The following is a 25,807-nucleotide window of genomic DNA, read 5'->3' on the forward strand; positions in this document are numbered from 1 at the left end:
GGGAGGGAGTGGTTTGGTGGGAAGGGACGAGTTGACCAGGGAGTTGCGGAGAGAATGGTCTCAGGTTAGGAGAATGGAAGGTTCAACGAGACCTGGGTGTCCTTGTACATCAGTCACGGAAAGTAAACTTTCAGGTACAGCAGGCAGTGAAGAAGGCAAATGGCAGGTTGGCCTTCACAGCGAGAGGATTAAGAGTATAGGTGTAAGGAGGTCCTACTGCAGTTGTACAGGGCCCTGGTGAGACCATACCTGGAGTATTGTGTGCAGTTTTGGTCTCTTAATTTGAGGAAGGACATTCTTGCTATTGAGGCAGTGCAATGCAGGTTCACTAGGTTAATTCCTGGGATGGCGAGACTGACATATGATGAAAGAATGGGTTGACTGGGCTTGTATTCACTGGAATTTAGGATGAGAGGGGATCTTATAGAAACATATAAAATTCTGAAGGGATTGGACAGGCTAGATGCAGGAAAAATGTTCCTGATGTTCAGGGGAGTCCAGAACCAGGGGTCACAGTTTAAGAATAAGGGGTAGGCCATTTAGAACTGAGATGAGGAAAAAAGTTTTTACCCAGAGCATTGTGATCTGTGGAATTCTCTGCCACAGAAGGCAGTGGAGGCCAATTCATTGGATGTTTTCGAGAGAGAATTAGATTTAGCTCTTGGGGCTAACGGAATCCAGGGATATGGGGAAAAAGCAGGAACGGTGTACTGATTTTGGATGAACAGCCATGATCATATTGAATGGCGGTGCTGACTCGAAGGGCCGAATTGCCTACTCCTGCACCTATTTTCCATGTTTCCAACTTTGGGATGGTGGGATGAAAGGAGGTGAAAAGTCTAGGAAATGCATGAGAAGGGATGGGAAGCCACATTTCGTAAAATAACATTTCAGATGGAGGCACGAGACTGCAGGAGCTGGAATCTGGAGCAACGATCTGCTAGAGGTGTGCAAGACAGCATCTGTGGAAATAATCAACTTTTTAGGTTGAAATCCTGCATCAGAACATTTCGCACTCTGGTTATGCAAGGCATCGAGCAGATGCTGGGAGAAAGGGATGGCATCCTTACAAGATACAGTGGGAACACATGTGATCAAGGTAGCTCTGGGAGTCAGTTTATGATGAATGCCAGTGGACAGTTTGACTTGTGAGAGGGAGAAAAATCCAGAAAAGGGCAAGTATCATCAGGAATGGTCCTCGCCACATCCTCCCCACCTGCTCCAGGGCCCACTCTCTCTGGTCTGCTCAACCCTCCCCTGCAACCATCAAGAAGATGCAACACTTGTTCCTTCACTCCCTACCTCACCACCATCCAGGCACCTAAGAAGCCCTTCCAGTTGAGGTAAAGATTCAACTTCATTTTTTGGAGATCAGCATTCTCCTTGTGGCTTCCCCTACATTGGTGAGACCAAGCACAGCCTAGGTGACGGAGTTGTAGAGTATCTGTCTGCAATTGGCATCCCAAGCTCCCAGTTGCATGCTATGACAATTGCCATTCCCATTTACCCATGAACCTGTCCATCCTCGCCCTTCACAGCCAGGGAGAAAACGGGTGGTTAGCAAGTTTGCAGATGACAGTAAAATTGGTGGAGTTGCAGACAGTAATGAAGACTGTTAAAAGAAATAACAAGATATAAATCAATTATAGATCAGCTACAGAAATGGCAGATGGAGTTTTATCCAGTACAATTGTGAGGTGTTGCACTATGGAAGGATAAGGGCAATGTGTACAGTTAAGGACAAAGTGTTGGAGTAATTCAGCAGACCACAAAATGCTGGAGTAACTCAGCGGGTCTACAATGGGTGGTACAGTTAATAGCAAAACATTTAACAGCATTAAGATGGGCCATTTTGGTCAACATAGGCAAGTTGGGCCAAAAGGCCCGTTTCCATGCTGAATGATAGCACTACTGGTAAGATGTTTAATTGCACATGTACCTCATCGTATTTGTACACATGGCAATAAACGTGACTGGAGGAGGGAATTCCTGGAGTGAGTCTGTTCGAAAATGCGAACTCCTCGAAAACCATCTGTGAGCTGAAGCAACTTGAGCCCAGGGACAAAGACCTCAGGTAACCTCAGTACATCTAATCCTGAAACTAACTTGGATCTGTGTACATAGAAACATAGAACTTAGGTGCAGGAGTAGAGGCCATTCGGCCCTTCGAGCCTGCACCGCCAATTAATATGATGATGGCTGATCATCCAACTCAGTATCCCGTACCTGCCTTCTCCCTCTGATCCCCTTGGCCACAAGGGCCACATCTAACTCCCTCTTAAATATAGCCAATGAACTGGCCTCACCTACCCTCTGTGGCAGAGAGTTCCAGAGATTCAGGCACTCTCTGAAAAAACTCTCCTCATCTCGGTTTTAAAGGATTTCCCCCTTATCCTTAAGCTGTGACCCTTGTCTGGACTTCCCCAACATCGGGAACAATCTTCCTGCATCTAGCCTGTCCAACCCCTTTATTTGTAAGTTTCTATAAGATAAATCTCAATCTCCTTTTCTCATGCAGTCTATCCCTGCTTTCTCATAAGACAGTGGCTGACATCCCAGGAATCATCTGGTGTACCTTCTGTGCACTCCCTCTATGGCAATAATGTCCTTCCTCAGATTTGGAGACCAAAACTGCACGCAATACTCCAGGTGTGGTCTCACCAAGACCCTATACAACTGCAGTAGAACCTTCCTGCTGCTATACTCAAATCCTCTTGCTATGAAAACCAACATGCCATTCGCTTTCTTTACTGCCTGCTGCACCTGCATGCCTACCTTCAATGACTGGTGTACCAAATTACGCTTGGACAGTAGCGTAGTGTGCTGATTTTTAGTTTGTCGGCGCTCTCTTGTCTGAAGACAATAATAACTAAGCTGTGAATAAGGAAGCCTTGAAACCTACCACTGGACTCCAAACATCCTTGGGGCAAAAAAAAAAAAGGTATGTTTTAGCAGATTCTTAATTTGCAGCGTCCCTGTATTTACAATTAATAAGATTATATTAATAATGACAATAACCAATGGGTATTATTCTGCCAGTTACTTTTAAGACAGCATCATCAGTTTAATATTCCAGTCTTCAATCTAATGGAATACCAACTGGAAACCACTAGTTAAACTTGTCCTGCCTGACCCAGGAAAAAAGATAAAAATAAAAACTTTAATATACAGAATGTATTTAAGTAATGTCCAAACAAGACAATGATTTAAAAAAAAGGACAAGAATACTTGCAGTGTCATTAAGCATTACAAACATTCTGGACATGATACAACAGGAACAAACTTAAAAAGCTTTGTACGTTCTCACATTGACTTATTTATTTTTGTTAGGTTTCAATCTTCAGTTTGAAACGTACTAAGACAACTTATGTAAATTTTAAAAACGTTTATTTATAATATTAACAAATGTACAGCATTGTTCAACTATAAAAACAGGTACGAATGCAAGCAATTTCAAAAAGTTCCAAACCTGCTTCCAAAGATATTCACATAAAAATATGAAACGCAAGAACAGATTTATGTACACACACACACACGGATGTTATACTTTACAAACCACACTAATCTGACAGCACACTGGTGAATGTACTGAGATCGGCAGTCATAGCTCATTAATGTAGCTAAATGTACAAAAAGGTCAACATTATTAAAGCAATTCACTTCCATCACATCACTGAAGGAGAGGAAACAAATCATGGCATTCTGCTGCATTGAACTTGTTGCAAACTTCTCAATGGTCAGTCCAGTAGAAACATTTCAATTTGGAAGACTGGGGAAGGCAGGTGGCAATACCTGATGAGATTATAATTGTAATAACGGCTGCTTGCATCATGTGTGCATGCCATTTCAAAGTGTGATCTACGAAGACCGATGCTTAAGAAATATGTTTGCTGGAAACAAAAAGGGCAGACCCCCATGGCAATGAAGCTCTGTGTTCTATGTCTGCATCACAACATCAATCCTGTGCTTAATCTTCACAAAAACTCAAATCATCTCAGAAAAACAAATACAAGTCTCAGATGCATATGTTATCAGTTATTCATGTTTCCTGTCCTTTTGAATAACTTCATCAAACAAAGGAATCTTTCCGATACCTGAAACAAAAATACCATTGAATTATGTCTTTGGCCACATGTTGATTTATTTTCTAATATTTCTTGTAATATTATTCATAATCCTGTAATATTATTCATAATCAGAATATCTTGTTTAAGGGATTTACATTAAACAGAGCATCAAGGCAACTACTAACAAGGGTGATACTCCTACATCAATACGGCACTAAATTGACTTGGACTCAAATATTCACCCTAACTACCCATAATTAAACTAGGGCAGGGGTCGGCAAACTTGTTATTCATAGGGGACAGGACACATGTCTGTGAGCAGATGGTGGGCCACATCTATGGCCATAATTAAAAAATATTTAACGATAGTTTTAAAAATTGCAACAAAAATGTAACAAAAAGACAATTACCGCCAGGACAAACTGCAACTAAAGTGCAACACTGGCTGGAGCGGAATTCCTCAGCGACCCCGCTGATACTTCGCTTTCCTCCAGCTGTGTCTGTGTGCGCGCGTGTCTCTCTCTCGGATAAGTGTTGTGCGTGTGTTGGGTTACGCCTGCGGGCCGGGTGATTTCGGGTCGTAGGTTGCCGATCCCTGAACTAGGGCAATGTTGGCTGCAGCCAATCATTAATGAACATTATGAAACATTTTATTGTTACTATCTTGAAAAATGCTTTCCAATTGTATGTGAGAATGTGTGTCAAGCAAGACTTCCATACGTCAGGCCATCTGTAACCTGGGGTGTCTCTGCACCTTCAAATCGCTGTTTATAGTTGTTTAGTTCAGCGATACAGCACAGAAGCAGCCCTTCAGCCCACACCGACCAACAATCCCCGCACACTAACACTATCCTACACACACTGGGGACAATTTACAATCTTTACCAAAATCAATTAACCTCCGTCTTTGGAGTGTGGGAGGAAACAGGAGCACGGTCATGAAGAGAACGTGCAAACTCCGTACAGACAGCACCCTTAAGCAGAATCAAGGGCCCTGTAAGGCGGCAACTCTACCGACGCGCCACCTTGCCGCCCACGTATGCTTTATTACTGTTAAATTACCCTTCATCTTTCAGGAACCCGTGTTTACCTGTCGTGGAGATCTTCGCAGTTTTCTTGCTAAGTAATTAAAAGTTTCTTCATTTGCCCCTTTCCGTCGGCAATCCAACAGTATTGTTCGATCATCTTCCCTGAAAAATAAACCGTAAAACAGGATTACACAACATAAATTAAACCAAACTTAACAAGAGACAAAAGAGAAACACACCTGTCAAATAAAATTTCCATGGTCCAAATGAAGTTCAAAAGCAGAGTGCTAGAAACACTTCAGTCAGAGAACATTGGTTGGGAGCACGAGTTATTTAAAAGGATATGTCTTTAGTTAGGATTAGAGAAAAGGAACTGCATCAGCTGGCACCTTGCATACAGCACAAGGCACTGGAATAATTTAGGTTTACTTTGCCTGCAGGGTAGAAGCTGCTCCTGAACCCGGACGTTACAGTTTTCAAGTTCCTATACCTTCTTCCCGACGGCAGGAGTGAAATGAAAGTGTGGCCAAGGTGTGGGTCTCTGATGATGCTGGCTGCCTTTTTCAGTCATGACAATGTATTGTGCTGCAAGTTGGTATACACACAGCCTAATAAAAGCTAAATGGCAGAGACCTGGCAATAATGACTCGGGGCTTCAGGGTAGCAACATTCCATGAAGTGGAAAGATTGTGAAATCCACTGTGTAAAAGGGAGAACTGCAAATTAGAATGGGGAAACAAAAATAAAAACACGGACATAAAACTTTACACGGGAGATTGAGAATTAACCGAGAACCATATCATCTTGACAACCTTGGTTTCACTTCAGAATTACACCAGGGACAACGAAAAAAGGCAAGCATGTAGAAGACTGACAAATCCTTGGGAAACCATGCAAGTGCCAAACAGAAATTTAGAAGAGGACATATGCTAGAAACCACAGATGCTGGAATCTTGTGCAAAAATCAAAGTGCCGGAAGCATTCAGTCGGTCAGGCAGCATCTGCAGAGGGAATGGACAGGTGACGTTTCAGGTCGGGACCTTAATTCATCCAAAATATTGATGGCCCATTCCCTCCACAGATGTTGACTGACCAGCAGTGTTCTCCAGTACTTTGTTTTATGCTTAAAATCCTCCGGCAATGCTCAAGATTAATAATAACAAAGCTGGTTTCCCTTTTAATGCCAACTCGTTCTTTGAAAGCCCCAAGTCCAGCCAAGAAATCAGTTCCTACATCTAGATTGAATTAACTCATGCCAGAGGCAATTCGTTCTGTAAACGCCCCAAGTCACCAGGGACTAACACAGAAATTTTTTCCTACATCTAGATGTGAATTGTGTTTATAATTTGTTTTGTGTTCCTTGTTCCGCCATTCCACTTTCCATTTCACTGCACATCTCGTATGTGTATGTGACAACGCCGAAAACTTGACTTGAGACTTAACGTGCCTTCCTCCCCTTCCCATTCCAGACAATGTCTTGACAACGCCGAAAGCAAGGCTTATCAAAGGTGCCTCGTGTTCCGAGGGCGAGAGTCTACCTACTCATTGTAATTTACAAAACATTGAGGGAAATTTTAGACAGTCATAAGTGATAGTAGAAATAGGCCATTCGGCCCATCAAGTCTACTCCGCCATTCAATCATGGCTGATCTAACCCTCCCTCCTAACCACATTCTCCTGCCTTCTCCCCATAACCTTCGACACCAGTACTAATCAAGAATCTATACATCTCTGCTGTAAACATATCCACCGACTTGGCCTCCACAGCCAAATGTGGCAAAGAATTCCAGATTCACCACGCTCCGACTAAATAAATTCCTCCTCATCTCTTTCCTAATGGAACGTCCTGTTATTCTTAGGCTATGACCTCTGGTCTTAGTCTCTCCCACTAATGGAAACATCCTCTCCATATCCACTCTATCCAAGCCTTTCTCTATTTGTTGTTTCAATGAGATTTTCCCCTCATCCTTCTAAACGCCAGCGATCATTCTCGTAAGCCTCCTCTGGACCCTCTCCAGAGCCTGCACATCCTTCTTCAGATATGGTGCCCAATATTGCTCACAATATTCCAAAGTCTACACTTTTATTCCTACTACCAAAATGCATGACTCCACACTTTGCCACGCTGCATTCCATCTGCCACTTCTCTGCCCACTCTCCCAACCTGTCCAAGTCCTTCAGCAGCGTCCCTGCTTTCTCTACACTTCTTGCCCCTCCCTATCTTCGTATCCTCTGCAAATCTGGCCACAAAACCTTCAATCCGCACATCCAAATCATTAACATACAACGTGAAGAGTAATGGCCCCAGCACCGACCCTGGCGAACTCTGCTGGTCACTGACTGCCAACCAGAAAAAGCCCCCTTTATTGCCACTCTTTGCCTTCTGCCACCCAGCCAACCGGTTATCCATGTTAGTATCTGCCCTATCTATGCTGGTATCTGCCCTTTGATACCATTGGCTCTCATCTTCCTTAGCAGCCTCATATGCGGCACCTTATCCAAGGTTTTCTGAAAATCTAGTTCAGCAACATCCACCGACTCCTTTGTCTGTCTGTTTAAGAATGCTGATGCTGGAAAAATCCAGGTAGACAAAAATGCTGGAGAAACTCAGCGGGTGAGGCAGCATCAATGGAGTGAAGGAATAGATGACGTTTCAGGTCGAGACCCTTCATCATGGTGACGTTTCGGGTCGAGTCCCTTATGAAGAAATTCTCATTGAAGAAATTTAAACATTTCATGAAAATGCTTGGTAATGCAAACAGTGTATATAATCAATTTCAACCAATTCCGTACATACAGGCAACTGCAGACGATGGATCTTGCATAGATCATCAGGTGCTGGAGTAACTCAGCGGGTCAGGCAACATCTCTGGAGGACATGAAACATAGAAAATAGGTGCAGGAGTAGGCCAATCGGCCCTTCGAGCCTGCACCGCCATTCGATATGATCATGGCTGATCATCAAACTCAGTATCCCATCCCTGCATTCTCTCCATACCCCCTGATCCCTTTAGCCACAAGGGCCACATCTAACTCCCTTTTAAATATAGCCAATGAACTGGCCTCAACTACCTTCTGTGGCAGAGAATTCCACAGATTCACCACTCTCTGTGTAAAAAATGATTTTCTCATCTCGGTCCTAAAAGACATCCCTCTTATCCTTAAACTGTGACCCCTAGTTCTGGACTTCCCCAACATCGGGAATAATCTTCTTGCATCTAGCCTGTCCAACCCCTTAAGAATTTTGTAAGTTTCTATAAGATCCCCCCTCAATCTTCTGAATTCCAGCGTGTACAAGCCGAGTCTATCCAGTCTTTCTTCAATAATCGATGTTTTGGGTTGGGACCCTTTTCCAGACTGATTGTAGTATGGGAGAGAAAGCTGGAAAAGAGTGTTGGGGGGTGGGGGGGGGGTTGAAAACAAAGTCTGCAAACTGATAAGTGGATACAGGTGAGAGGAATCTACCCGTCTGCCAATCCAAACTCCTTCGCCTGAACTCAATTCCTCCAGAAAAGATCCCGCTGAGTTACACTTTGTGCTCGAACCGACTTTGTACAACTGATAAGCCACAAATTGAGATCCTACCTTGTCCATGCAATCACAACTTCACCATTCTTCTTGATTACATTCTTAGCAGAGAGGCTGGTTGCCAACGCCACAGTGGACTGGCAAGCATTGGTTGTCGTTTTCTTCGGTGTAGCATCATTGTCAGCTTTCCTTGCTGATGAAGTGGATTTTCTTTGCGCCTTGGTTTGGTTATTTTTTTTCTCGCTGGTTTTCAAAGATTCTTTACGCGCTCTTTTCTGCGTGGAATCCACTTTCGCGTTACGTTTTCTCTTCTTGGTCCTGGAGCTAGGATCAGGTTCCAAGATTGTTGCAGTCAATAATGCGACACCTTTTATATTCCCACTGGGGGTTTCAAGTGATGGCTCATGAACTGTACAGTGTTTGGTTAATGGTTGATCTTTCTCCGACTGAGGTGTCTGCATCGCAACCTCCATTCCTGACTCTTCCAGAGTTGTGCCTCCACCTGCTGGATGCTCCACAACCCGAGAATGTGTAGGTAATGCTTTGGACATCAGGCGATCTTGCTGCTCAATTACATCTTGCACATTGTTGCCGGGTAATATTGTCTGCTTATCAATGGTCTCCATAACGGATCCTCCACTTGGTTCCAACTTGGATGTCGCATTCGTCTGCTCTGCTGGAACAGAGGGCGAGCTCTGTAGTGGAGAGTCAGCTTTGGATGCCCCCCTGCACCTTATCTTGACGATGAAATGGTCATTTGATTTTTCCATTACAACAGCCTGCATCGGGGAGTGGCCCTGATACTGAAAGGAAGACATCTGCTTGTTCCACATCGAGGAACTGCTGGACCTGCTGCTAGAATTGTCCGAATCCAAAGCCAAGTGAATATCTTGCTCCAAGGCATCCTCCTCGTCAAGGACAGCGTTTTCACTGTAATGGCTGGTCAAAATGGCCTCGCTCACTTCACCAGGCAAGGATAATTCATTCTGTGATGTTAAGAAACTGATTTCCCCATCTGATTTAAGAGGCGAGGGGACTGTAAGAGAAACTGCCAGATCCTCCATCAGAATAGAGGACACGGTGGAAGGCATTTGTAGAGCTGAACTAGTTTCTATTAGCTTCTGGCTAATTGAACCTTCAGGTGGGCTGATCATCCGAACGTCTTTGTTGTGGACCACCTTATCAGGGATTTCTAGCATGCAACTTTCATCCAAAATATCTATATTGAGTGGCGGTCTCAACCCAACAGTGTGCTTATTTGGTGTGCTGGGAGGCCAAGATATACTATCGCCCTGGGACACTGTGGGAACTTTCTCTGATGTGGAAGTAACACCAGACAGATGCGAGTTGCTATCATGGTTCATCTTATCAGGGACAGGCCAAGAATTACATTCCAGCGTTGAAATCCCTTGCTCCAACAGATCGGACCCCTGCAACAAACACTTGAATATCTCACCCATCTGAGCATCGCTTACCAGGTTAAAAGTTAGAGTAGAGGCCTGTTGTTCCGTTAGAATGCCAAGTTCAGCTTTCTCATGGGATTCTTTAGTGAAGTTGGAATTTATCAGTGAGTCGCTTGAAGCATTTGAATTCATCTGATTCAAGGACACCAGGTTTTTGACTTTAGTGGAAGACTTAGAGTTTTCTTTGGAGACATCCCCAGCTGTAAGCTCAATACAATTCTTTGAATGTTTGTTTGATTGTGTGGTTTCTTTTTGTCCGCTCTCATCTGCAGTTAGTTTCTTTCTCTTAGAATTCCTTTTGCTCGAAACATTATTTGCCAAAAGTGGCTCCAAGAACAGGGTTCTTTTCAACTTTGAAAGTTTGTCAACTTTGTGCTTAACCATCATCTTTCTCTTCTTACTTTTGATCAACTTCTCATTTTTTCTTTCCTCCTCCAAGGCCAATTCGAGACTTATATTCTCACAAGATATGAAGGTCTCGCGTGCCTTGGCAAACATAAAATCAAACTGCTTTTCCACAAACACCCACAGTTTTTCTTTCATATTCGGGGCCTGTTGTGAGAAAATACTGCTTACAATCCCATTAGATTTAACCTGTGATAGTTTGGCCTCAATCATTGAACAGATGGAACTCTTTTGCTCTCTCCTGGATTTGGGGAATTTGGACTGTTTAACTATGGAGATGAATTCTGCAATGGCAATCTCAATAATCCGTTTAAACCTGCAGATTTCAAATTGTTTATGAAGTTTCATGTACTTCTGTCGGATTACTTTTCGGGCAACCTTTAGAGCTTCCATTAAATCAGTAACCGAGGATTTAATTCGCTTTTTTTCTATAGTACTCAGTGAAGATATTTTCAATCCTTCAGAATCTTGACTTGATGACACACCTTTTGATTTTCCTCGTTTTTTAACGGATTTAATTTTGGATAATACTTCACTGTGAGATTTTACAGCAGATTCATCAGGATTTGTCAGACCAGTTTCCTTTTTACTTGGGCTTCGACCAGGATTACCCTTCTCTTCATTGTTGCTCTTTTTCACCTCTTGAACATTACTAGCTGGTTTCTGCTCTTGAGATGCACATTCATCCACATCACTCAAAATTTCCCCTTCTTCTATTTCATCTGAAATTTCCAAGGTTTTAACTCCTGTTTTACACAAAGGCTCCCGATTTTCTTTATTCAACTCCAGAGTGCAACTGCTTAAGGAACAACTCTCTTGGATTTTCTCTTTAGAATCTGGAGACAAACAAATTTAAGGAATCGTAAGTTGCATTTACTATTTCATAAAACTTCCATACAATATTGTTTGTCATAATTATAAATAATAAAGTCTTACAAATAACAACGACCACTTTCACCAAAAAAAGTGACTCATTCAGTTATCATTCAAGAAAGGATTTTGACTTCCAAAACCATTAACTGTGCAACTTGTTTTCTACTTGGGCAAGAAAAGAAAGTTAACATTCTTTACAGCAGGGGTTGGCAACCTTGTTCTGCATAGGGGCCAGGACGCATGTCAGTGAGCGGATGGTGGGACACATCTATCACATGTACACATGGATCCCGCCCCAGATGGCAGGCATCAGATCACGTGTTCACAGAAGGTAGACAAAAATGGCTGGAGAAATTCAGTGGGTGAGGCAGCCTCATGCAATCCTTACATGTCTCACCCGCTGAGTTTCTCCAGCATTTTTGTCTACGTTCGATTTTTCCAGCATTCTTTCTTAAACGTGTTCACAGAAGGTGTACGGCCGTGCCGGCGGCTTTACACACCCAGAGCTCGGCGGGCCAGATGATTACGGGAAAAAAATCTGTCTGCAGGCCGGATGATTTCGGGTTACTGGCCACATTCGGCGCGGGGACCGTAGTTTGCCGACCCCTGGTTTACAGATTGCCTGATCAAATTAGGGTTTAAATTATTTGAAGGATCTCAAAAGGAAACTTGACCCATAGACCACATTGAGTACGGTTAGATGACAAAACAACCTCCATGATAAATCTCAATATCAGTGCATCCTCAGCCCCTCACTAAACTGCCTACACACTCATGACAGTACAGTCAAAATCTAGTCTACCTTCATTCACAAGTTTGCTGATGGCACCACAGTAATGGTTGGATCTCGAACAATGATGAAAGAGTACAGGAAGGAGAGAGAGCTAAGTAATGTAGTGTCAAGACAACCTCTCCCTCAATGTCAGCAAAACAACAGAGCTGGTCATTAACTTCAGGAAGCAAGGTAGTATGCGCTCCTTGATCTTTCATTATGGTGGTGAAGTGGAGATGGTCAAGAGCGAGTCCCCAGACATAAATATTGTGAACAATTTATCCTAGCCAAACCACATTGACACTAAAGCATACTACCAACAGATCTTCAGGCGGCAACAAAGGAAATTCAGCAATTTTCCAATGACTCTTCCCAATTTTGACAGATGCACCATAGAAAGCACTCTTTCAGTCCGATTTACAGTTTGGCTGGGCCACTACTCTGCCAATATCGCAAGAAGTTACGGAAAGTTGTGAACGAGGCCCAGTCAGAAAACAGAGATTTTCACTGCACCTTGGTACACATGACAATAGTAATAATCCAATACTATGAATGAAGATGTACACAAGTATAGATTTAAGGTGAAAGGAGAAAGATTTAACAGGAACTTTTTTGGAACTATCACATGTGCCGCCAGATGAAGTATTTGAAACAGGTACAATAACAATATGTTGAAGACATTTGGACAGGTACATGGATAGGGGAGGTTGAGAGGGACATTGGCCAGGAATGAGCAAATAGGACCAGTTTGGAGGGGACATGGGTCAGCAAAAGCATGTTGGGCTGAAGCATCCGTTTTGGCACTGAATGATTATGATTCCAAGTGCTTCATTCCGCACTCTACTCTGTATGGAGAAGCTAAAAAACAAAACTGGAGAAAAATAAAATCAGTTAAAAAAAGATTTAGTTACAGGATGACAACTTGAGTAAGATGCCATCTGTTTCAAGAAAGACCCAGGTGCAGTTGCTGATGTTTATGTCAGCATTGCCAACCTTCATGTGTATAAAATAATTCTGTCCAATAATCCACATACCAAGGGAAAAACCCACATGCTTTTACCTTTGTGGTCAACATCTCTATCTGCAGATATACCCGATTTCTCCAATGCTGAAGGTCTGACAGGACGTTGCGGACTGGATAAAGGACTAATCGGGGCACCGATGCACCCAATGTAGGTGAAGTCAATGCTCTGAATGGAGTTGTCTTCCTGGTCTTCGGGTACACAAGATCTTTTAACTGATGGGGCAACATTTAAAGAGTCTGTCACACTGGCAGTTGTCTGGTGCAGTTCGTGGGCAGTGGAATCTGGTTCGGAGATAGCTGGCAATTGTGCAATAAGTGTTCCAGCGACAAGAGGCCGACCAGAAACCTCAGGGATCCCAGCACAAGAGAGCGACGGAATATTTTCACCACTGGTTGCAATGTCAGTTTCAACAGGACAATCCAAATCCACACATTGCCCATCAATGGTACAGTCAATTTCTATAAGCGGTTGGGATGTTGTGTTCAGTTCATTCTTGTTAACTTCCGATGGACTTTCCACAGATGCAGAACGCTTATAAGCATCAATTTCCACTAGTGGTGCAGAATTTGCATCCTCTTCAGAAATGGCTTCACTGATAACTTCCACTGTTCCCACAGTCTCCACTACAAGTTGAGTTAATTTGACTGTGTCAGAATCGTCCACTAATATTACTTCAAAGTCTTCCTCCATTTCTTCTCCCTTTAGCAGGGCACAGGGCATCATTTCACATTCTGCAGGTTCCCGAATAGCTAGTGGAGCAGAAGCCCCAGTTTCTGCCAACTGCACCTCAGATTCGGATTCTTCGCTCTTTGCTTGAGCCTCGTTGGAACTTCCCTCGTTACTCGTGTCACTCTTCTCTGAAGCAGGCGCCATTCCGCCAACATGCTCCACCACCTCATCCACATCGAGCACCCGAGTGCAAGTCACATCCAACTCACAAGCAGCAGCAGGAGCAGCAGGTACAGGAGCAGGAGCATCAACAGCAGGAGCAGCATCAGCATCAGCAGGAAAAGCATCAACAGGAGCCACAGGAACAGGAGGAGCAGGAGGAGCAGGAGGAGCAGGAACAGCAGGAGCAGGAACAGCAGGAGCAGGAACAGCAGGAGCAGGAACAGCAGGAGCAGGAACAGCAGGAGCAGGAACAGCAGGAGCAGCAGGAACAGCAGGAACAGCAGGAACAGCAGGAACAGCAGGAACAGCAGGAGCAGCAGGAACAGCAGGAACAGCAGGAACAGCAGGAGCAGGAACAGCAGGAACAGCAGGAGCAGCAGGAGCAGGAGCAGCAGGAGCAGCAGGAGCAGCAGGAGCAGCAGGAGCAGCAGGTGGTTTCTTCACAGGAGAAATGGTAAGCTGCAATGTTTCCATAAAATGCAATTTGGGATCAGAGTCCCTTACTGAGCTTTGTTCACCTGTTAGGCTCTGCTGCCTGCCTGTATCTCCTGTACAACGTCTTTTCGCTGTTCTTTCATGCCCCTCAGTCACTCTCGTTTTGACTTTTTTACTTTGATGCTCCTTGTCAACGTGGTCCCTTCCATTCCGTAACGAGTGTCTGTGAACACTGTGGTCCTTCTGATTTTCTTTGAGCTCGCACTTGCCCTTTTCCTTTCTCCTTTCATCTTTTTTTAAGCTTCGGTTGTCATGTTTGCCACTCTGCCTGACACTCTCCTTGCCGGTGTCATCTTGTACTTTCCCATTTGACGATTTACTTTTTCGGTCTCTGCCGTCCCCGGTGCTCTTTTCCTTTCCCGAACTCTTACACTCAGTCTTTTTGTCTCTTTTCTCTTTTGAGGAAGAATGGTTCAGTGCCACACAAGTGCTCCATCGAGAACTCTTACAGGGGCTAGCAGGACTTGTCAATTTTGATGAATCCTTTATTTTTTCACAATGCCGTCTCTCCGGCTCTCTCTCCTTTTGAGAAGGCCGACTTCTTAACCGGTCATCTCTTTGCTTGTCCTTGGCCTCTTCCCGACTACTTTTCTGTTCCTTTTTTTTGTCCGTTACCTGCTCCCTGCTTCTGTGGTCACTTTTCTTTGCCTCTTTCTCTTTACGTCTTTCCTCCTTTTCAACGTTGCTTTTTGATTCTTTGGAACCTGCACTATTTACAAACGTGCCAGAAAATGAGACCGAGCCAAGGCGATGTCTGACTTTGTCTGACCTTTCTTCTGGAGTATGTCGAGCTGTGCAATTAACTTCAGAATGTGGTTTTGTACTCAGAGAAGTTTGCCCTTGTTTCTCAGTCTTTTCCGTAGCATGGAGTTCTTTGTTTTTCTTTCCAGAGCCTGATAGCTCAGAAATGTACAACTTTTCAAACTTTTCAACAGTTCCATGTTTAGCCAAATCCTCTCCATTCAATTTCTCAGTTCCCCTTCCCTCCTTGCAAGGAGGCAGTTCTGCTTTATCTTTGATGGCATTTGGTTTAAGAGGTGGTACAATACTTGTATGCGAGGGAGTCTTACAGGAATGCTCTCTGCCTACAACTGAATGAAGGCTAGAAAGAGATTTGACATTCCTTGGTAAATTACATTGGCTTTTTGGTTCCAAAATCGTACTTCCACAGTCAAGTGGTCTATCTTTGGGACAGTTTCTCTCTTCATTTAGGTGAGGTCTAGGCATGCACTGCTCAAAATTTGCAGACCAGGAAGGACAAGGAAGACTCTGTCTGGAATAGATGCCATCGTTCTGTGTTGCTATCGGAACATTTAACGACACTGTGGAATGATTCTGGTAACGTCGGAGATGCGAGTTTCCAATCCAATTCACCGATTGCCTGAATTAAAAAAAAAGAAATTTACTAAGCCGCAGGTCACAGATATACATGGGCAAAAGAATGGCGTGCAGATGCCCTTAACTTATTCCTAAGCGTGAATGCAAGTCATGGGTTATAGGTTTTGCTTCCATAAAATCTCTCGGGGTTTAAGAGCTTGCTGGTTATTATCGCTGCCTCACTACTCCAGCGAAGTGAGCTTGATATTGGTCTTAGATGCTGCCTGTACAGAGTTTGCACATTCCTTGTAACTTGCAAGGGTGTCTGACAGGTGCTCCAGTCATCTCCCAATTTTCAAATGTGTGCTGGTTAGTTAATTAGTTATTTTAAAATAGCCCTTAATGTGGGAAAATATCAAAATAATCGAAGGGGAGTTGAAAGGCAAGTGAGAGTTGGACAACAAAGTGGAAAGCCACAAGGTCATTCACTTTGGTGCACAAAACAGCAAAGCTGTGTATTTTTTGTCAAACTGGTCTCAGATTGGGAAATGTTGATGATCAAAGTAATGTGGGTGTTCTTGTGCACGTTACTGAAAATTAGTATGAACAGAAGCATTTAGCATTCAAATGGCATCATAATGATTGCCAGAAAGGGAATAAATAAAATATGTAGGAAGGAATTACAGATGCTGGTTAACACCGACGATAGACGCAAAATGCTGGAATAAACTCAGCTAGACAGGCAGCATCTCAGGAAAGAAGGAATGGGTGATGTTTCAGGTCAAGTCTGAAGAAGGGTCTCGACCCAAAAGTCACCCATTCCTTCTCTCCAGAGATGCTGCCTGTCCCGCTGAGTTACTCCAGCATTTTGTGTATCTAGGGAATAAATAAAGATGCACTAGATTGCTGTGTTTGCCATTCAAGGAGAGACTATGCAAACTAGGACTGTATTCTCTGGAATTTAGAAAAATAAGACATCACTGAAGCTTATAAAACTCTTTCAGGGATTGAATGGCTGCATGCAGGGAGGATATTTCACCTGGTTGAGGATTAGAACAAGGGGTTGCAGCCTTAGAATAAAGGATAGGGAATTCAGGACTGAGATGAGAAATCTATTTATGTCGAAGTGCTGAATCTTCACAATTCTCTATGATGGAGGGCAGAGGAGGTTCAGTCATTGAGTTAATTCTAAACGGGCAGCCGTAGATTTCTGCAGATTAAGGGAATCAAAGGCACAGCCGCTGGAGTTGCTGCCTCACAGCACCAGATTCCCGGGTTCGGTCCTGACCTCGTGAGCCGTCAACTTCCACATTCTCCCCGTGACCGCGTGGGTTTACTCCCGGTGCATCGGTTTCCTCCCACATCCCAAAGACATGTGGCATTTGTTGGTTAATGGGCCTCTGTAAATTGCCCTTAGCGAGCAGGGAGTGGACGCAAAGTTAGGTAACATAGTAGTATGAACAGATGATCAATGGTTGTCGTGCACTCTTAGGGACAAAGGGCCCGTTCCCATGCTGTATCTCTAAAAACATATCTCTAAATATAAATATGGGAACCCCCACAATCAAGATGTGGATTATGGAGATGTCAGAGACTTTACATTTGGAAAATTAGATATATGTCTTAATTGACAAACCAGAATTATTCATTAGAATATGGTCTCCATTTATAGATTACTTGAAGGGGTAGATCGGACCGGCACGGAGGCCGGACTGAAGCCTGAAACCCAGGACTAGATGAATCGTTATGTTATCTGACCTACGGACTTATCTCCCAAGTTGTATTACTAATAGTTTATTCTATTTTTCTAATTTCTTTCTTTCTTTATTTTTCCTATCTATAAATATAAATAAATAATTAGAGGCAATGTTAATAGGTAACCGATAAAGGAGGATCCCAGCTAATTTGGTAACTGGGTCCCTGGAAACCTGGATATTTAATATGTATCCGTTAAACAAAGTCTGTACTGGTTTGGATTATGAAATGGAGATGCCTCGAATAAAAATGTATTTAAAATAAATAAAAAATATGGGAGATAGTACAAGAGTGTGAAGGTGAAAAAACCAGTCACTGCCTGGATGAATGGCAGAACATACACAAAGGACTAATGTTCCTACATATGTGGGTATCCACTGGTCTTTCACTCTTTTGTGAAATCCTCATTCCCTCATGGTGACTCCACAATTCTGCGCCAAACCGCTAAAGCATATTATATATGTTTTGCAGAATACAAGTAACCAATTTATATAAATTTGAATTTAAGTCTTGTCTGTTTCACCTTTTGTTCAGCCTATTAATTTCTTCGTCCTTGCGGATAATTTCCTGACGAGCAGTTTTTATGAGGGCTGATATGTTCTTTTTCAGCTGGATATTTTCATTCGACAGAGAGGAATTCTAGGCAGAAACAAAATGGATAGGTTCTAATCTCCATCTGATGGCATTGCTTATAGCACGCGTATAACAGCAGCGGAAACTCTGGGCATATGCCTCGTAACCACAGATTAAATGGATTGATGATGCTGAATTCCAAGTGCATTTAACAAATAAAATAAGGAACATGCACCGGTTCGGGTCAGGACGCTCCTTTCAGAATCGGTCTGAAGAAGAGTCCCAACTTCAAATATCGCCTGTCCATTTTCTCCAGAGTTGCTGCCTGCGTTTTGTCTCCAGCATTTTGTCTATATCTTTGGTATAAACCGCATCGGCAGTTCCTTTTTATTAAATAATATAAATGCATTTTGTTTTCCCATGTTACGTTCAGTAGATAACAAATAGAGATAACTGAAGTTTGGACCTTAATTCTAAAATAAAGTTTCTTCTCCTATAGCTACTCGAGTAAATTGACTCCAGTGTTTTGCAAAGACATAAACTTTGCTGTTCACTAGGGACATACAGCATTTAACCAGGCCACTGAGTACACTCCAACCATCAAGTCATTTACACTAATCCCACGTTAAACCCTACCCCCACCGCCTCATTCTCATGAACTGCCCAAGTTCTAGCACTCATCTACACACTATAGGCAATTTACACTGGCTAATCATCCCAACAACATGTACATCTTTGGGATGTGGGAGGAAACAAAAGGACCAGCAAAAACCCATGCAGTCACATGGATGGAACCTAAAGTCAGGATTGAATACTGTGCCCGAGGCAGTGGCTCAACTATGCCACCATTTACATTCAATCCCCGATCATACGTTGTGGGTATGTGTTTGTTCTTGATTATAAAATCATGATCTCATGTTTGACATTATTTGGTAAATCATCGTCTCAAAATCTGTTTGCATCTCACTCCAATCTTAATATTGCTTGCTGCTTTGAATAGCTCTTCCAGCCTACTGAATTTCAATGCAACTGATCAAAAATAATTATTAACCGTCAGAAATAATCTAAAGAAGGGTCTTGACCCGAGGCGTCACCCATTCCTTCTCTCCAAAGATGCTGCCTGTCCCGCTGAGTTACATCAGCATTTTACGTCTACCAGAAATAATTATTGTTTGGTCTGTGTATTTTGTCACCTCTGACAATGATAAAACAAACTGGTAAATCAAAGGTCCGGTCTGAACACACGAGCTGACTTATATGGGTCAGTTACCTTGGTTTCCACTTCTTGCAGCTTTCGCACCAACTCCTCAACTTGTTTCTCTCTTTCTACGGACTTTTCCTGAAACTGTCAGAATAAAAATATAAAAATTGGTACACTGCAAATAAAAATTTTAAAAAGTTGCATATATTTAGTATTTGTAGGAAGACAAACAGTTTACAATTCATGTCTGTCGACTTGTGCAGAATGCCTTTGAAGGTTTATTTTTGTTGGTTATTCAATTTTCTTGATGGACCATTCATTGCTGGTGTGACAAAGGTCACTATTAGAGCAGCCACATATAATTGGATAAGTAAATAGCTATTATCAGAGTTTAAATAGTTTCAAGTTTTATCAGAGGAGCATTAGAACTATTTAGCAAATTAAAAAAGGTTTTGCACATTAAAACTAAAACCCAGGATGTCAGCAATTTTGAACTGCTACATTGCTTCTCTGAGTATATGCTGAAAAAACAGTAAATCATTTGGCCAATTTTGAGTTGGGACATGGAAATAATGCTGTCTAAAATAAGAGGTTGTAAAATAGATTATGTTGCTTGCTCCAAACTACCTGTACCACATAAACACAGTGTAAAGAGTTCCCGTCTTCAGTGAGCACCCAACTTGTATGTTTAACATATACTAAGATCCAGAATCTTTAGGTTTGTTTTTTATTGTCATGTGTACCGGGAGTACACTGAAAAGCTTTGTTATAATCAAGCCATCCAGTGTACATCCAAGCCAATGGGTGCAACATTTAGTGCAAGATAAAGTTCGATTCTACTGTCAGTACAGATTGAAGAGCAAATTAGTTATTAGTTCCCTGTCATTTACCGACAAAAGCACAAGCAAACCTTCCTTCTATCAAATTGTACTATAACCAAACATGTACCTCTTTCAGAGAGATATCTTTTGCTGTTCCTTCTTCCGTAAGAATTTCCTCATACAAATCAAAGCAATCCTTAGCAGGTTTACTCTTTCCTGCAATATCACCTGAAAACAAAAAAAGCATCTTAATAGACATGGATGAGTAAATTATAAATGGTTTATTCTTCTTTAAAAACTGCTTCTTCTTCTGGGTGTTTTACATAGCATAAATTACCTCCCTTCAGTGGTGCTTCTTGAAAAACTTAAATGTTATTATTTCTTATGCAAGGCAAACAGCACAGAAAATGTGCAGGTGCAGCAAGGCCTAAATGGCATCATATTGCTGGAATGCGAGGTGTACAATCAACTCTCTGAAACAAAGTTTGCAGAATGAAGCCCTTTCCTTCCTTCTCCCCACCCCCCATCAGTCTGAAGAAGGGTTTCGGCCCGAAACGTTGCCTATTTCCTTCGCTCCATAGATGCTGCTGCAACCGCTGAGTTTCTCCAGCAATTTTGTGTACCTTTGCAGAATAGATGTATGTTTAAGTCATTTCTATGATTCAATAGTGCTTTGTTTGCCACATATGCAACTGCACAGTGAAATTCTTTTTGCACATATTACACAAGCAGGCGGCGCCATTGTTTGTGCCATTTCCAAAGTCCGGTCGGCCCATGTGCTAATTCCACAAGTAACCCCAAACTATGCCTGTATTTATGTTCCATATTTGCCAAGACACTCCTTTCTACCAGTTTGACCACAATGTACTTCACTCAAGTTGGAAATCCCTTGATTTTTTGTTTTGATGGTGATGGGTTCTTTCCATTTTAACATGGTGGAAGATTATGAGAGAAACAAAAAATTACACTTCTGAAACAAGTAAAATCACTTTATTATTCTGCAACTCCATCCACGTTTATGCACTTCTGAACGGTTTCAATAGGTGCAGCCAATGCAGTCTTTGTTGTTATCTTCTTGCTTCATTATTCCAGCCTTGGTTTTTCAGGTTTATGAGCTCTTTTGTGAAAAATGTTAATTTACATGTTGAGATTCTTTATTTGGTGCCAGTGCAAAAAAGAGTCAGGCTTTGATAAGAAATGCATCGTAATGCAGATAGTTGATAAAGTTGTATTGGGCCAAGGACCAGGAATTTCCTATTTACTAAACCAACCCAGTTTTGATGAAGTAATTTTAATGCAACTTTCATTCTTTTAAACAGCACAATTTAAAATGCAACTATTTTCTCTGTACAACTAATTCATTAGACTTGTTGAACAAGTAATTTGTAAGGCAGTACAACCATTCAATATAATTTGACAAGCCATGGCATCCCCCCGCACTTCTGAAACACAGAGGAAATGTAAATGCATACTGATCGACTGCCTTTCTTATGGACTGATCTTAATTAGATACGGGTTTTCTCCCATATTTTAAGCCAAAATGACAATTAAGTTTTTTTGTTTTTTTAAAAAAAATAACTGGCAGACTGAAAAGTCCTTAAAACTGCACGTTTGCTGACGCAACAAGTTTCAATGCACACAAATGCTATCTTTGGTGTCTGAGAAGGTGCTATTTCTTTTACAGTGTAGCCAGAAATTAATTGCCCAGTGACGTACATTCATCATGTTAAAAACACTTGGCTGCTTTGTGTCCAATTATCTCAATCATGTTTGTAATTCAAGGTGGCGATTTACCTAGACTTTAAACTAAAAAAAAAAAAACATTCCTCCAAACAGAAGCCATTTTCTCCAAGATGCAATTGGGGAAACGTCAAGATTGGAGAACATTCTGTGGTCAAGCCCACCGTTTGAACATGTTACATTATTTTTTAAATATATGTGAATATCATACAAACTTGAACCACTCTCTCCACCCTTTATTGAATTTTTGTTTATTATATATTAACTATGTGTATTGTGTTACAGGCACAAATACCTGATAAAGTGATTAATGTGATTAACCGTTAGTGCAAGATAAAGTCCAGTAAAGTCCAATCAAAGATAGTCCAATTGTCTCCAATGAGGTAGATAGTAGCTCAGAACTATCTGAGGACTATCTACAGGTGTCAGAGGTTATGGGGAGAAGGCAGGAGAATGGGGTTGGGAAGGAGAGATATCAGCCATGATTGAATGGTGGAGTAGGCTTGATGGGCCGAATGGCCTAATTCTGCTCCTGTCACTTATGATCTTATGACATGATTGGTCTCTAGTTGTTGGTAGGATGTTTCAGTTATGCTGTTAAGCTGCTGCAAGTAAGAATTTGGTTCTTCTCTTTGTGGGTGCATATGACACTTAAAAACTCTACGACTCACCTTGATAGTCTGTGTCCAGGCCATCATAGATGTCAAAAGAGCTTTCACTGTCTGCCTTCACTGGTGAATCTGCAACATACAGAGAGAGTAGGCGAACAATTACTTCAAAATTGTTAACATCACAATAAAACACAAACATTGAACACATCATTAACCACAGCCGTGGAACCATGTCACAAATAAAATGCAATTAAACAAACCCTTCGATCCATCAAGAATAAAGGAAAGACTGGACAATATGTTTGCAGAAAATTTTTGAAATTTGAAAATCACTGCCGCAGCGAGCTGAGCAGGTACTTGGTCAAGCATTCAACTCATGTCATTCTAAGCGACAGGTATCAGGAATCCAACTAACAACCAACCCACAACATGGAGGCGATTTCCAAAGTACTGCAGCCAACTGGGCAGCACATGGTAGAGTTGCTGCCTTACAGCGCCAGATGCCCAGGTTCGATCGTGTCCATATGGAGTTATCACGTTCTCCCTGTGGGTTTTATCTGGGTGTTTAGTTTAGATCTACAGCGCATAAACAGGCGCTTCAGCCCACCAAGTCCATGCTGACCAGCGATCTCTCGTAGCACTATCCTGCACACTAGGGACAATTTACAATTTTACTGAAGCCCATTAACCTATAAACCTGTCACTCTTTGGAGTGTCAGAGGAAACCGGAGAACCTGGGGAAAACCCACAGGATCACGGGTAGAACGTATAAACTCCGTACAGGCAGCAACCATAGTCAGGATAGAATTCGGGTCTCTGGCGCTGTAAGGCAGCAACTTTACCACTGTGCCATCGTGCTCCGGTTTCCTCCCATACTCCAAAGCCGTACAAGATTGTAGGTTAATTGACTTCTGTAAATTGTCTTAGTGTGTAGGATAATGCTGGGGTGTGGGATACTCACTAGTCGGCGCAGACTCGGTGAGTCGAAGGGCCCGTTTCCATGCCATATGTCTAGTCTAACTACATTTGAATTTCCTTTGAAAATGATGCACATTGATAAAGAGCATTCAAACTTTTCTTACCAAAACGGCCCACGTTCCATTGATCACCATAAAGATAATCTGCATTGCTGGTCTTTGCACCGTCCATCATGTCCTTAGAAATTCTCCATCTGAGCGAACAAAAAGTTTGAAATCACCATTTAGTGTCTGCGTTAGCTTCCAATCAGAAAATGTGCCTTCTTCATTAATTGCAGGCATTGACATCAGCAACCACATTAGCAAACACATATCTGCTTTTAGTCTGCAAACTTCCTCCGAGTAAAAGGTCCGTTATACAGCATGGAAACAGGCCCTTTGGCCCAACTTGCCTATGCCAACCAAGGTGCCCCATCTACACTGGTTCCACCTGCCTGAATTTGATCCAAATCCCTCAATACCTAAACCTCAGTACAGTGAAGTTTTATACTTACAAAAGCAAAAAGCACTTTAAAAAAACCCCCCAGCTTTCTTGAAGAGATCATGCTTACAATGTTCCAACATATTATAATGTTAATGTCATTGATACTTCCCAATTACATGAAATACACCAAAGAATCTTGAGGTATATTCAACTGCAATGCATTCCCAAGTCATGGCTAATTTGCATTTGGGAAACCTTCAGGATTAAGTATGACATTCGATTTGAAATTCATGGTCTGTTTTGTCTTTTCAACAACGTTATAACACATCTTGATTGAAGAGTCTATTATTTTTCCTACAATTAATCCAACTGGTTTTTGGGAAGAACACTATTCAATCACTACTCAGGAAGCATCATTTCCTATTTTAACAAAAATCTTTGTAATAATGTTAATTTAAGTTGAGCAAATATTGAATTGGTTCATCACTAATCGTTATCTTAACTGTCTTTATATGACTGTTGATTGCTGATCTATTATTGACATATTATCAAATTTTCCTGGTGAAACACTAAATTCACATTCTCTGTTAGAAGTGTTAAATTATTTGATATTGAACCTATATTAAATTTAGTACTATAATGTTTAATGCTGTTAATATGTTTCTTAACCACCCCTTAATCAATGTAAAGACCTGACTGCCTTCAACTATACTCAGCACCCACTGCACTTTTTTTAAATGTAGGTCGGGGCTGTCACAAACACCAGGATTTGTTGAAGGGTCTCGACACGAAACGTCAACCATTCCTTCCCTCCAGAGATGCTGCCCGTCCCGCTGAGTTATTCCAGTATTGTGTGTTTATCACCAGTATTTACTGCTCATCCCCAGTCAACATGAGCAACACTTGGCGTCGGTAAAAGGGCCTCGACTCGAAACGCCACCTATCCATGTTCTCCAGAGATGCTGCCTTGACCCCGCTGGGTTACTCCAGCACTCTGTGTCCTTTTGAGTAAGTCTTGTTAGGCCACTTGGTGTAATTAGACTGATTTTCGCCATTGCTTCAGCGGGGAAGTGTAGGACATGGTAATGAATCGGTCAAACATGGCGGGGGCAGATTTGATCACCAGACGCACAAAAGCAGCAAATATAAAATGAAAATCACCAACAACCTCTGCAGGGAAACACCATTCAGTGGCTTCCAGAACCCGATTTGGATATTTGTTTTAAGCTGCAAACCAGCGACAGGCCAGAAGCATTCAGGAGAGAAGGGGTGCGCGCTATTGACTGGGGCTCAACAAGGCCGACAAAGTTGTCCCTGCTTTCAGGGAGAACTGGAATGACAGTCACAACCCCGGGAAACCGCACATGAATCCACAATTACAATTACAAGGGCGCTGACCCGACAAGTCGCCTCTCCATGTCCTCCAGAGATGTTGCCCGGCCCGTAGAGTTACTCCGGCACTGACTCTGCAACCTTTTCCCTCACAATCCTTCACTTACTTACGGCGTGATTATGGAATCAACGATCCCCCCCGGGTTTCTTCTCTGGTCAAAGTAGAAGCAGAATGCACAAAGCGAAGTGAATAAATAAATAGCAGCCGAAGAATTGCAACGACGGTGATGTTTGGCGCTAAATATTTGCCGGATGGAGAAGGAGGAGGAGACGGGGAAGAGGAGGAGACAGAGAAGAGGAGGAGACAGAGAAGAGGAGGAGACAGAGAAGAGGGAGGGAGGGAGGGGGTGTTCTGTCGTGCACATTAAAATATAGGCTGCAATAATCCAGGGGGAGCGGGTCTGGAAGAGGGGGACCTGCCTGTGGTGCACGGTGGGCCCGGTGCCTGG

General features: G+C 42.4%; 1 protein-coding gene across 1 annotated transcript; it reads right to left on the reverse strand.

The window, feature by feature from the left end:
- Positions 1–3,212: 3,212 nt before the first annotated feature.
- LOC129697672 (CASP8-associated protein 2-like) lies at positions 3,213–25,649 on the reverse strand. Its single transcript, XM_055636380.1, has 10 exons — positions 25,470–25,649; positions 23,648–23,736; positions 22,626–22,694; positions 20,342–20,442; positions 19,463–19,537; positions 18,143–18,258; positions 13,197–15,928; positions 8,681–11,327; positions 5,158–5,257; positions 3,213–4,094 (listed from the first exon to the last, which is right to left on the reverse strand). Exons 2-10 carry the CDS (start codon positions 23,715–23,717, stop codon positions 4,032–4,034), a joined length of 5,973 nt encoding a protein of 1,990 aa, XP_055492355.1. The 5' UTR covers positions 23,718–23,736; positions 25,470–25,649; the 3' UTR covers positions 3,213–4,031.
- Positions 25,650–25,807: the final 158 nt, after the last annotated feature.

Source organism: Leucoraja erinacea, chromosome 5 (genome assembly GCF_028641065.1).
Source record: "Leucoraja erinacea ecotype New England chromosome 5, Leri_hhj_1, whole genome shotgun sequence".
Classification (NCBI taxonomy): domain Eukaryota; kingdom Metazoa; phylum Chordata; class Chondrichthyes; order Rajiformes; family Rajidae; genus Leucoraja; species Leucoraja erinaceus.